The sequence below is a fragment of the Sceloporus occidentalis genome, unplaced genomic scaffold (assembly GCF_023333645.1).
Source record: "Sceloporus occidentalis isolate IW3139 unplaced genomic scaffold, rSceOcc1.0.p SCAF_19, whole genome shotgun sequence".
Lineage (NCBI taxonomy): Eukaryota > Metazoa > Chordata > Lepidosauria > Squamata > Phrynosomatidae > Sceloporus > Sceloporus occidentalis.
This window is the reverse complement of record NW_028316999.1, coordinates 8,672,187-8,687,011: the sequence shown is the minus strand read 5'-3', so window position 1 is coordinate 8,687,011 and position 14,825 is coordinate 8,672,187. Positions and strand designations below refer to the sequence as shown.

At 36.5% G+C, this 14,825-nt stretch overlaps 1 protein-coding gene across 1 annotated transcript in view; it reads left to right on the top strand.

Annotated features, from left to right (window-relative positions):
* Positions 1-14,825, top strand: part of LOC149302374 (lysosomal cobalamin transport escort protein LMBD1-like) — a 53,228-nt gene that overhangs the window by 11,285 nt on the left and 27,118 nt on the right. The window contains exons 4-7 of the mRNA XM_089482447.1: positions 555-618; positions 7,954-8,048; positions 9,172-9,239; positions 10,374-10,462. Of these exons, the coding sequence (XP_089338573.1) occupies positions 555-618; positions 7,954-8,048; positions 9,172-9,239; positions 10,374-10,462 (316 nt within the window). The remainder of the gene's footprint in view (positions 1-554; positions 619-7,953; positions 8,049-9,171; positions 9,240-10,373; positions 10,463-14,825) is intronic.

The following is a 14,825-nucleotide window of genomic DNA, read 5'->3' as shown; positions in this document are numbered from 1 at the left end:
GAACAACGTAGCAGGCATCTGCACATATATAGCTGTCAGCCACACTAATGACATACAGCCAATGTTGGCCTCAAAGTGCCAGAAATGTGTCCTGAATGGGCTAAATATATCCCTGATTTAAAAAGCTGCCCAGTTGCTTATTGATGTATGTCTTCTTAGAAGATACCATAAAATCTACATGTGACTCATATAGGAAGTAATGTAAAAAGTGATTTAGAAGAGCCGTAGCCGTGCTGACAAGATCATTTTTAACCCCTTAATGACAAAGCCCGTACATGTACGGGCTCAAAATGCATTGTTCTCATTGGGTTTAGGGACCGCCCATTGTCCTTAAGGGGTTAAACTTTTAATTAGTTTGTTATGCTGTTGATTTAATGTACTTTTAAGTAGATGTAGATGAGTCCATGCTAAGCCATGATTTTCCTTAACTATTATGTTAGTTTTCCTTCTGAACTGACATTCAGATTCTTTTTTTCCTTCATTTTTTAATTAATTTTATACATTTAGTTTACTCCCTTCTAGTGACGTAACGGTTCTCCTTTTATTCTTGTTAGGATTGGGCAGCAGACAACACCACACGGCTGCAGATTGAGAGCACAGTTTTAATTGCCTATTACAGTAAGTATACTTTATGGAATCCTACAACTGCCTGTTTAAATTCCCAGTATGATGTTTGTATTCCCGCTGTAATTAATATTGTAGAGACAATTAGGCAAAATGAATTGGACAGCTTACTCAAGATCACGTAATGATCGTTTAGCAGTTGGACATCTTACAGCTTTTGTCTTCATTGAACAATATTTGAGATTTTGCATTCATTTATAAGTTTAATTCACAAAGTTCATACAGATCATATGTTCAGTGGACTGACGAATGGTTAAGGTTTGAATATACTATGATGAGGCCTATTGTCGTAATAATTTGTCTAAATTACATATAGGGGGTCTAATAACTTTTTCATAAATCGGGGCAGGGATCTTCTGTGGTAACCATTGTCCATGTAAAGATTTAGTATTTTCCTTTTCCTTTTGCTCCAATCATATGTAGATGTATATATAATTGTAAAATACTTTTTAACATTCCTCCATAATATCATTTATTTTGCTAAGTAATCTATTTTAAGACATGTGTAATGTTTGCAAATTAAGAGAGAATTTTGAGATTTTTTTTGAGGTTTCAAATAGTGGTAGAATTTATCATAAAATAAAGATACTTGAAGGTTTGACTGCCCCTTTATATTTAAGGTACCCTGTTACAGCATACATATTTAAACCAAAAGATATAAACTCATGTTATATATCATTTATAAAGTACAACTTAATAGAATCTCCTTTTAGGAATACCATAAGTCTTATTGATACATTTTTTCTTTTTAACTTTAATGGTTTAATAGCACGGAACTGTTTAGCTGGATATTCATGTGAAGCAGAAAGAGTATGTGGTTAATTATTAAATGGAAATCAGGATACCTGTTCTATGCAAAAGCACAGGCGGTGTGCTGTGTGAGCAAAACTTAAGATTGTCGTTGTCTCCTCTGAGACAGATCAATTCACCTTGGTGTGACTCGTCTAGTCCTGTGCTAGGTTTATCCATCTCATTCAGTTCTTTTTTTATGTATGCTTGAACACAGAGCTGTTGTCTCATGAATCATGTCAATCGTTTTAATTTATATTGCAAGCTTTATGCGTGATCTGTTTTTACAAGTCAGCTATGTAAAAATATGTGCAAGCTTTCACATTTTAATCAGCTACTTTTTTTTTTACTCAAATATATTTATTTGCTAAGTTACTTCATTTCTTTTTGTTTAGTCTCGGGAAAAGTACACACACATCTGTTCACATGAGCAGCTTGTAATCACAGACAGTATATTTTACATTGTAATATAGTAATCACATAGCTTATTATTCTAACAAACATATCTCCATTTGCATTATCTGCCTGTTTTTTTTTACTGCTTATATTGACCTGCATCTGAAGCCCCCCCTTTTATTTTTTTACGTTTTTTCCCCTTTATCATTCACATAATCACAAGAAAAACAGACCCTTTAAGTACTTCAGTCGCTCCCTTTTTTTTCCGTTACCCCGTACTTATATATATGCCATACTAGCTTAGTCACCCCTCTGTTCACAACCCTACGAACTTATCTCTGTAACATAGTTTTAAAGAATTGTAGCCACACGGGGACCAGTGAAGCCCTCGTAGTTACTAAAATTGGTAAATGATTAAAGTCAATCTGATATATATTCAGGTATATTCACTAAATTTGGCGTTTGCTGGGGAGTTTAACATTCATCTCCCTGACTTTGATTAACGTTATGAATGGTCAACCTCCGGAAGCTTTTCCTGCTAGAGCTGGTCCTGCATAATGCTTAGTTAATGTTATTTTAATTAAGCATTATCTCTGAGATTTTTCTATGCACCATTAAGGGCCTCATTAGCCCTAAATGGAAATTGTTCAGCTCCTGCAAACACCTTGCTTGGTGAAAACACCCCAAATATTCATACAGTTTGCTCTATTGATAATAAGACATTGGAGAGAGTTCTTCACTTTTAATTTGATCTGTTTTATATGGCCTGGCAGAGACAATGCTAATTTTTCAGTGGATAATTAATTTGTGTCACAGCAACCATACATTTTTGACATGGACATGTTTATACGTAGTCCCCATTGCTTGTTGACAAATGTTTAGATTGTGAAAACTGTTATGGTTTTGTGTCAAAATGCACTATATAACAAAAAAGTATGTGGACACCTGACCATCGCATCTGTATGAACTTGCTGGATATCCTATTCCAAAACCATGGGCATTAATATGGAGTTATCCCCCTTGCAGCTAGAAAAGCCACCGGTCTTCTGGGAAGGCCACACCAAACCCATCAAACCTTTTATGGACCTTGCTTGTGCTCTGGGGCACAGTCATGGTGAAACGCAAAAGCTTCTTCCACAATCTGGTGCCAAGAAGTTGGAAGCATGCAATTGTCTGAAATGCTTTTGTATGGTGTAGAATTAACATTACCCTTCACTGGAACTAAGGGGCCTATCCCAAACCCCAAGAACAGCCCTAGACCATTGTCCCTCTTCCACCTAGCTTTTCAGTAGGCACTATGTATTCTAGGTAGTTGGTGTTCTCCTGGCATCTGTTGTTACTCCTAGACACTTCTGCTTCACAATATTAACACTTACAGTGGACCGGGGCAGGTATAGCAGGAGAGAAATTTCACAAACTGAAAAAGGTGGCATCTAATGACTGTGTGCCTATGGAGATGGCTGCATAAGTGCTTTATACACCCATTAGTAATGAGTCTGAAACAACTAAACTCTGTAATTAGAAAGGGTGTCTACATACTTTTGGTCAAACAGTATACAATAAAGCTTGTTATAATGTCCAAATATAAACCATCACAGGCAATGTATGAGGCACCTTGTTGCATAGATTACTAAAAGTGCATCCTGGAGATACTTCAGGGAAATGCTCTGTTGTAAGAAATGAGTAGCTTTCTTGGAACTAAATTAGTACAGATAACTAAAGTAGCTTAATACTTTTAGCCATGTATCAAATTTTTTTTAAAATAAATAAACAAAAAATAAAAAATTTTTTTTAGACAATTCAAAGTAATCTGTTACATAGCAGTAACTATAAAAGTATCAAATCGTTTATTGGGAAACCAGCCTTATCTCTAAAATTGTCAATTTCTGTCTTCTTTTTGCTAATTAGATCTGTCACTTTCAGAACATTTTATTTTGTGTAGTTCACTGTATTTTTTACACTAAACAAGCCTATGGGTTTTGCACACTAAGCAGAAAGTTGACAGGGGTGTTTCAGCTCTTTCAATTCACTGTACATTATGAAGAGCCAACCCCAATGAGCTTCTGCTGCTGGAAGACCTTGGTTGGCCCTGTATAATGTATTATACATTATTTGTACATTTATATATTTATAAATATACATTAAACATCATTATACATGTTTAATCAACAAGATTTCTTTAAAGCATAGTTACATGTTGAATTATACATTATACAGGGCAAGCTCAGCCCTTTATGGTTAAGAAACCTGCCAGTGCAGAGTCTTTATAATGAATAAAAGAGTTAAAACCATAAGTCTCCTGCAAACTTTTGTGTCAACTCTCTCTTTAGTGACCAAACCACAATGTATTGGCATTTGCAGGCTGAAAAACAGTATATAAATGTGTATGCCTAAAAGAAACCTACTTTATACTATAAAAGGTGCTATTTCACCTCAAGTCCGTCGGAAAACGTGGCACAGCTTCGTTTAAAGGACAGAAAGAGAAATGGGTCTATTTTGAAATTTTATCATTGATGCTCCCTGTCACCTAAAAACTGCATTTACAATTTTAATGAGACACTGGTGTTGCTTAGCAACGGAGTTCTGACATGCATCCCTAGCGCTCTCCGGTTTACATCATTATAAGTAGACCTTCTATAATCATAGAAAGTGACGGCAGATAAGAACCATTAGGCCCATCAAGTCTGCCCAACCTCTGAGTACCTGGCCTTATCCTGTATCTAGCTTGGCCTTATGCCTACTGCATGCTTGCTTAAATGTCTTTACTGTATTAACATCTACCACTTCTGCTGGAAGGCTATTCCATGTTTCCCTTACCCTTTCCGTAAAGTAATATTTCCTGGTGTTACCTTTGCCCCTCTAGCTTATGACTATGTCCTCTTGTTGTGGTAGTATACCTCTTTTTCAATAAACTCTCTTCCTTTATCTTGTCGATTCCCTTTAAGTATTTAAATGTTTCTGTCGTATCCCGCCTGTCACGTCTTTCTTCCAGGCTATATAGTTTAAGATCCTTAAACCTGCCCTGGTAAGCAGTGGCGACTCTAGAAACAATATATAGGGGGGGCACACAAGATACCACAGTCAAACTGGGGGGGCATTAATAATTTCCACCATTAAATCATACCACTGAAAAAACATATATATTGCCAAAAGTAATGTGCTATGGAATGATACTTTTGTTATTGGACAATACAATACTTGATCATTCAACATGGGAAGCCTGAAGCCACAATTTAGTACGACTAATCCTTGAAATCCTTTAAACACAATACCTTAACTTTTGCACTAAATGATTTCAGGGCCTAATATTAGATCCTGCTGCTGATATATATATTAGCCCCTGCTGCCCATATATATTAATATTAGCCCCAGTTGCCGATATATATATATATATATATATATATAATATTAGTCCCTGCTGCCGATTGCAGGTATAGATTAACACACAAACCCAGCTTTGCATGTATAGATCAATTGAAATTCACTTGTGATCTCAGCACTGAAGGTATATATCAAATCAACAGAATCAGACATACAAATCCTGTATTTGCAGGTATACAATAATAATATATGAAACGTAGTATTGCAGGTATAGATCAAATAAATACATGGAAACAGCATTGCAGGTATTAATCAACTGAACAAGACATACAAACCCTGTATTTGCAGGTATACATAAATAATGTATGGAAACATAGCATAGCAGATACAGATACAGGCATCTAAACAGCATGCCCCCATACCTCTTTAACTGACAATTGTCAGTTGTTAATAAAGTTGCGCGGTGACGTCATTGCGCGAGAGGTCACCGGCTGGATCGGGTGGCCCCGGTGATGCCCTTCAGTTTGAGGGGCAGATCGCCGCGGTAGGTGGTGACCTCCATCAAGGTAGGGTAGTGCTAGTGACGGCATGGTGCCGTCGTAAGCACCTGACTGACTGCTAGCGACAGCACCATGCCGTCGTTAGCAGTCAAGGGGTTAAAGTCCCATTGCGGGACTGTCCTGGGTGGCTCCAAATTCGGTGGGGTGGCAACAGGGGGGGCAAGGAATATCCTAGGGTGGGCGACGCCACTGCTGGTAAGATTTATCCTGTAATCCATAAACCATTTTAGTAGCCCTTCTCTAGACTTTGTCTGTATCCTTCTGGAGATACGGTTTCCAGTACTGTACACAATACTCCAAGTGAGGTCTCACCAGTGATCTGTACAACGGCATGAGCGCTTTTTCCCTGTTTCTACTGCTAATACCTCTCGCTATACAACCAAGCATTCTGCTAGCATCACCTGCTGCTCTACTGCATTGTCTGCCTACCTTTAAATCTTCAGAAATAATTACCCCTAAATCCCCTTTCCTCACACGTTGAGGTTAGGACACTATCAAATATTCTATACTCTGCCCTTGGGTTTTTATGCCCTAGATGCATTACTTTGCATTTATCCACATTAAGTGGCAGTTCCCACAGCTCTGACCATTTTTCTAGTTTACCTAAACCATTTGCCATTTGGCTTCTCCCTCCAGGAACATCAACCCTGTTGCAAATTTTTGTGTCGTCAGCAAAAAGACATACCTTTCCATCAAGACCATCTGCAATATCACTAATAAAAATATCCAAGTACAGATCCCTGAGGTATCCCACTGGTAACAAGACCTTGCTCTGAATATACGCCATTGACTACAACCCTCTGTTTTCTGTCACTCAGCCACTCCTTTATCCATACAACAACATTGGGATCTAAACTCAGAGGTTGCAGTTTATTTATAAGTCTTCTATGTGGCACAGTGTCAAAGGCCTTAGTGAAATACAGATGCGCAATGTCTACTGCACCACCTTGATCAATTATTTTAGTCACCCAATCAAAAAAAAAAATCAATAAGATTCATTTGGTATGATCTTCCTGAGGTAAACCCATGTTGTTTTTGATCTTGAAACCCATGTGACTTCAGATGTTCAACAATCCTGTCATTTAACATTGTTTCCATTAATTTCCCCACTACAGATGTAAGACTTACTGGCCTGTAGTTGCCCGGCTTCTCCCTATTGCCTTTTTTGTGAATGGGCACAACATTCGCTACTTTCCAATCCCCAGGGACGACTCCCGTTACCAATGATTCAATAAATAAATCAGTTAACGGTTTTGCTAGTATACCACCAAACTCTTTTAATAACTTGGTGTATCCCATCAGGCCCCATCGATTTATTAGTGTTTACCTTAGAGAACTGAAGTAGAACCTCCGCCTTGATAAACTCACATATTTCAAATTATTTTTTCCTGAGGTCCCTTTCCCTCATTTTCATTTGTAAAAACTGAACTGAAATATAAAATGAGGTAGTCAGCTAGACCTTTATCCTCTTCTACATACATTCCTTCTTTTGTTTTTATCTAACTAATCCTTGTTTTACTTCCCTTTTCTCGTTTATATATCCTTCTTATCTTATTTATAGTCCTTCTTTAATCACATAGAGCAAAACTACGTTATTACTACACTAATTCTATTCAACAAGGAGTACAACAAGGAGTACATTTTGGGGTGATGTTTACCGGGAACGTTTAATTCATACCTGAAGTGCAGCGTGTGTGAGAAAAATACCGCCACAGGTTTTGACGAAGGCTGGTGTAAAAATAAGTGCATTTGAAATAAGTGCATTTGTAACATGTTTGAAACATAAATGGTTTGACTGGGTAAATTGAGTTGGACAAAGATGTTCCAAATAATACATGGGGGCAGGATGACTACGTGTCTGAATTCCAATTGGAAAAATGCACACGTCTCAAATGTGGCCTTTTTAGCCCCCAAACAACCGAACATGGGGGGTATCACTGTAGTCTGGAGAGTTTGACAGTGACATATACCAAGGGCTGTGTATTCAAACCTAATGTAGAATGTGTGTGGGGGAAAAAAAACACACAAAAATACTACAAGGGTATGAAGGGTACTAAAAATAAAATCTGTCATTGTCACGAAAGGATAAAAAAATTATTTGGACTCAAAGTAGCACTTCCAAGTTTTGATTATTTATGAGGTCAGTAGTGTCATGTATTAGAACAAAATCTTCTTTCTATCAATTGTTGGCTTACAATTCATCACATTTCAAGTTGTCTACTAATAATATGCAGTAATAATATTTTTTGTTTTTGCTTTTTAGTCTTCTATTCATGCATTTTGTTCTGCGTGTTTATGTGGATTCCTTTTGCGTATTTCTATTATGAAGAAAAGGATGATGAGGAGGGTCGCTGTATAGTAAGTTTTTGTTTGTTTTTTTGGGGGGTTTTTTTGGTTTTAAATTTGACCTAACATCACAAAATGTATACAATGACTTCCATTGGCAAAAATGTCAATACCTGTTTTTTATTATTGTTTAAAGAACAACCGTACAAGTAAGGATTTTATTAGAATTAGCCAGAGTTGGGTTAGATTGAATCTTCTAAATTTAGTACGAACAGACTGTTTTTTTAACGGATATATTAGCCAATAAACATTACCAAGGGAAATGTTACTAGTTAAGTCAATTATTTAGTTATAAAAAGAATTCTTCCATGTGTCCTTTTTTTTTTTTTTTATTATTCTCAGACAGGTTGACTTTTCAAACTGTGACAAATTTCCAGTGCTTGCGATCTGCTTTACTTCTCTCATATACTCTTGCTTATGTTATTTTTTTTATATGTATACAGAAACCAAATACAATTGCATACAAATCTACCCCCCCCACACACTCAATGACATTAGTGGGTTTTTGAAGATGAACTGCTTGTTTCAGGACCTGCCACAGCATCTCAATGGAGTTTGTATTGCGTCCTCATTACACTGCCACCATAATTGTTGATTGGCTGGCATGAGCTCCTTAATATGCAATGTTGTTTCCTTTTTTGCCAAACATAAGGATCTAATTGCCTAAAGAATTCCTTTTTGATACTTCTGTCCATAGAACTTTGATCCTCAAGAGTCCTGGAACATTCAGTTAATTTTTGATAAAGTAGATGAACATTCATGTTCTTCTTGAAAAGCAGTGTTTTCCTCCTTGGTGATCTGCCCTATAGGTTTTTATAGGCGGCGTTGTAAACAATATAAGCTGACCTGTGAGAGAGCGCTGTAGATCCCAAGATGTCATTTGTGGCTTCCTATGTTGTTTTGTACCTTGCCTATTTAGAGATTTTAAAAGGGTTGAAAGACATGGTTTCACTCCTCTTATGACAGTATCTGAGATAGCCCAACAAAAGGTTTCAGCCCACTAAAAACCATTATATCCACCTCATTCTGCTAAGCTCTTATACCTTGTTTTTCAATAGCAAACTACTAAATGCATAAATGACCAGATTAATTTTATTTTTTCTAACCATTAAGTTGTCACCGCTTTATTTTTCAGCAAATAAAAACAGCCCTCAAATATACTTTTGGATTTATGATGGTCTGCTCCTGTCTTCTACTTGTTGGGTAAGTAGATTTGTCCAATATTTAAATGCTTATTTAGTTCACTATAATTCAAGATTGAACTAAAGACAGTAAACAATTATTATGCTTTATACTTCTTTACTTAACTCCCAGCACCAAAGAAAAAAATATATAATATTCAGGAACACAAACTATTAACAGTCTTATTTCTAAATACTGAGTCCAGCTATCCAGAACCACTTTTGTTTGCCTGAACAATGAAGATTAAATCTTCGGAAAGAAACAAAACAAATCCCAACATCAAACAACAACCACTTGAAGTGAATGAAGGACTTCATCCATAGCAACACAGGAATTGGAATTAATCTTTTCTAGAAATACCCTCAAATTTTATTTTAGAGCAGAGGGGGCATTTATTGTGTTAGTTTAAAGCAAATAATAATATATAAGATCTTAGCAATCTTTACATTTTTTTTTTAAATAATACTTTTCAATAATTGCCTTTGCCTTGGCCAAAAAAACTGCCAATTATTTATTTATCTGTACAAATGGTTTCTGTTTCTTTTTCATGCACCAACCAGACCATAACTTCCAGGTCTTTTCTGTAAATAGTTTTGTCATCTGATGATCATAAAAAAAATCTGATAGATGATTGTAAAGGTATATCTTGAGAAATGTCCAAGACATCAAATAAAGGTTGTTTAACAGAATTTGTGAATGGAGATCGCCTGATGGATCTTCATTGTTAGCACGAATGATGCTTCCTGAATCCTGACCATCCACAATACTTTAGGGATCATTGAAAAAGAAGAGAAAATGGGGACCAATGTTGGAGAAAAAAATTGACATGTGGCAATTTAAATACGAGAAAACTAGTTTGTTACAAAAACCCCATATCTGCTTTATGAATATAATATATTACTTGGATTAAAATGCTAATCTGTAATATGATGAAATATAACATGGATCCTTATTGCCATTTTCTTTGGTAAAGGCTATCCAAAAACATACATATAATTTTACATACAATTATAACAATGTTTAATGTTAAATACATATTTGAAATAATTTTATCTACAATGCATAATTTTCTTATAGATTATAGTACCCATCTAATAGATTGTATCTATTGTAACGCAAGATAAATATATATTAATATATGTTGCTTTTTCATAGAATATTTATCCCTTTGGACATTAGCAGAAACAGAAATGTCACTGAGGCGGAAAAGATAATGCTTTTGTTTGAAGAACTGGGAAGTAACTGTGAGTACACGCACACACGCACGCACACACACGTTTAAGCCTCTCATTACTCAACACCTCAACTCTAATTAAACACTTAGGTAGAAAACCTTTTTGCATTTGTTTTTAAATGCAATTTCTGACCTCAGATCATTCACCTATAGTACTTAGTTGTATTAAGTACTTCAGGATGATGAATAAAATTGTCACTTCTTTTGCATTGTTTTATAAATACAAATTCTGAGCTCAAATAATTCACCTATATTGTACTCAGATGTAAAGCTGTATCACTTTTTGATTATACACATGCATAGTTATTGAATATAACTCCCAAAATATGTTTATTATGTAAATTCTAGCAACCTTATTCTCTAACCTAAATTAGATAATACCATTTACAATGTGTTTGTAATCCTCTTGGTTCGAGCTATGCTACCATCTCTGTTTCTTTGCATCTGTCATTTGAACTTTACCATTGTCTTGCCAATGACGGACACCTTTACAACCCAGAGGTAATACTCATGCAACCAACAATTATTGAGTCTTGTTTAGATAAACACATGTGCCATTGCTTCTTGTTCAGCTGCTTATAACAAGCACAGCTGTTTGAGAATCTTAACACAGAATCAGGCTCCATAATAACATCTCCCTAAGGAGGCTCAAACTTTAAAGTGTATCAGAATTGCCTTTATTTTTTATTTGCCTCATTCTCTAACTCATTTTGGATATTGTTACTTTGTAAACTTTAGCCTTCTCGCCTACTTGGCAAACCACATCAAAACCATATCACATGATTTTTTTCTCAGCTTTGTAACTTAACATTCATTTACTTTATATGTTTGTATGTTTTAAGGTAACCTGTATTATTTAATATGGAACCCAAGTGACAAATTGCATCGCTATTTCTATCCAGTGGGAAGTAAAATGCATTAATACTGTTTGAATGCTTTTTGGTCATGTCTGCAGTTCTTTTCTGTACAAAAGAAGGACAAAAGATGAATCAATACCTATTATAAATGTAGTGTAGTGCAAACGTTTTAGGCAGATGTGAAAAAATGCTGTAAAGTAAGAATACTTTAAAAAAAAAAAAAAAAAAAAACTATTTGTATCATTTAGCAAAACAGAGCAGAACACAGAAAAATCTAAATCAAAGCATTATTTGGTGTGACCACCCATTGCCTTTCAAACAGCATCAATTCTTCTAGGTACAGTTGAATAAAACCAAGGATTGTTTAGCCATACTCTTAGATGTAGTATTAACCCCTTAAGGGCAATGGGCAGTCCCTAAACCCTTTGAAAACAAAGCATTTTGAGCCCGTACATGTACGAGCTTTGTCATTAAGGGGTTAAACAATTATACCAAACAGGAGCCAATTATTATCGATTTTAATATGTAAGTTGAAACTCACATAAGGTGAGGTAGCTGAAGACCATTTAATGTGAAAACTCACACACCATGGCAAGACTGAGCACAGAAACAAGACACAAGGTAGTTATAGTGCATCAGTAAGGTCTCTCCCTGTGAGAAATTTCAAGGCAAACGGGTTTCCAGATGTTCTGTCAAAGTTCTTTTGAAGAAGCGTAAATAAACAGACAATGTTGAGGACCGTAGAAACTGTGGTTGGCCAAAAAAATAGAATGCAGCATGGATGAAAGGTAACATGTTTGGAGGTTGCTTGCAAGTTTGAGGCTGCATTTCAGTGCTGAGAAGTACAGGCAGATACTTATCCATCATACAAAACCATCAGGGAGGCATCTGAATGGCCCCCAAATCATTATGCAGCATAACAATGACCCCAAACAGCCAAAGTGATTGAGAGAAAGCAACTGAGGCTGCCTAAATCCACAGAAGGACTATGGTTAGTTGTTTGGAACAACCTACCTGCATATTAACTTATTAACATGTCTATGTCTGTTGGAGAGCACTTCTAGAGCCAGCATGAGGGGTATTTAGCTCCTTGCACTGATGGTATTGTTCTGCACCCAGAGGGAGAGAAAAATCTGGGAGGTCAATGCTGATATGCAGGTTTAGTGCCCTATACTGGCCTTAATAGAGACAACAAATTACTCTCCCGATATAACCTTACACGTTAATAATCCATTTACAAGCACTGAATTACTACAACTAATGTATTCTTACTAACATTTCAAATGGTTTTATGGCCCCTCTAACCAGGGAGTAGACTGATTAATGATGCTCTGACTGAACTCTATATATCTTTTAGTCTCTTATAGTTTAGTCCAGCTTATTTACTGCAGAAAAATTCTCCAATACCTCTGTGATGGACACTATGGAAAAACAAATACAACAAAATACCTACAAAGAAACCCACTTGGACACCAAAACCAAGGTATAACCTCATGCTTGAACAATATATAGAGAGCTTCAGACACAGTCAACAAACCAGACTGCCAACATAACCACCAAGGAACAGAAGGCGATTTGATCACTTAAGAACAAACAAGACTTTACAATTAAACCAGTGGACAAAGGATGTGCAGTGGTTATTATGGACACTAATGTTTACATAAAAGAAGCACGCAGACAACTCTCTGATGACAGACACTATGTCCAACTTCAGGAGGATCACACAAACACCTATAACAAAAAACTCAAGAAAACCATAAAACAACACTCATCATCAGACAGGTGGAAGTTCTGATGCCAACAGACCCCAAAGTGGGCTTCTTCTATATGTTCCCCAAAATACACAAAGAGGGAATCCCCAGAAGTTCCATAATTTCAGGAGTTGGAACACTTGCAGAAAAGATATCATCTGACTGGGTTTGAAAAATCCTTACCCCTAGTAAAATGAACACCTGGTTACAGGACAGGACTTTTATCTCCAATGAATGGGGACTGCAATGAGCACATGAATGGCACCACAATATACCAATCTGTTCATGGCCAAACTGGAGTAGGACTGCATCTCCACCTTCCACACCAAACCATATATGGAATATATGTGCTACGTAGACGATATCCTAATAATCTGGACTGCTAGTGAAGAGGAGCTTTTCAGATTTCATGAAGACTATAGTGCCTTCAATCCCGACATAACCTTGAAACTGAAATACTCCCACACAAAAATCCACTTCCTAGACACCTTTTACATTAAGAACAAGTCCATTCAGACTTCACTATACCACAAACAAACAGACTGACCTACCTGAAACACAACAGTTTACATCCCAGACATACCAAAAAAATCATCTACAGTCAATCCATCAGATATAATCACATTTTGTTTGGATTCTATGGACCAGAATGTTCAGAATCTCAAGGAGTTCATCAACCATGAGTAGAGTATACAAATCACAGACTCTCAAATACGCCGTTAATATCCCAAGAAAACATCTTCTGAGATACCAGCATCCAAAAAAAAAAGAGAGAGTACCATTAGTGGCTACAATCCACAAGAGAACTACAAGCAATCCTACACACCGATGAAGGAAAATACCCCCAAATCCCCCACTTTCATTCAAACAGCCTCCCAACCTTCACAAACCTCAAATGGTATCTCTCAGTCCCAGCGACAGAGATGTGAGACCTGTGTACACATCCACAGCACAGATAAAATACTGACACCAGGCTCACATCAATGGCTGCTTTGTGTGCAAATAATCCAAAGTAGTGTACCTCATTATGTGTGTGAAATTACCAACAGCAATGTTTAATAACCACAGATATACTATCACCCAGAAAAAAAATATACACCCCTTGGAAAGCATTTCTATCAGCCTGGCACAGCACACTATGTGACGCTCTTAGTACTGATGGAATCGTTCCACACCCAGAGACAGAGACAGATACGGGAAGTCAAACTGATACGCCAGCTTAATGCCCTTCTCACTGGTCTCACTAGAGACAGAAAATTAAACCACTGATATAATGATACAAATTAATAATCCTTTTACAAACACTGAATTACCACAACTAACCTATTCCTACTAACATTACAAATTGTTTTATGGCCCCTCTAACCTGGAAGTAGATGCACAAAGATGCTCTGACTTCACTGTATCAGATCTCTGTTAGTCCGGCTAATTCACCGATGAGAAAATTCTCAATATCGCTGTGTTTATTTTGCCTTTCTCTTAACCTGCGAACTTGGCTTTTGTATTTAATAAATTGTGTTTTAGCGTCATTAATGCCCGACAAAGGGACCTAACAGCTAGGTTTGAAAGCTTGCCATTAAACTCTGTTGACCAATAAATGGTATCATTTTAAATATACTTTCCTCCACGGCTAACACGATGCAAACCTTTCGACCATGAAATTCTTACTTTACAACATTTTTCCACACCTGCCTAAAACCTTTGCATTGTACTGTGCAATCCAACACCAGATAAAAAATTTTTTTGGGGTGTTTTATGAATGAGT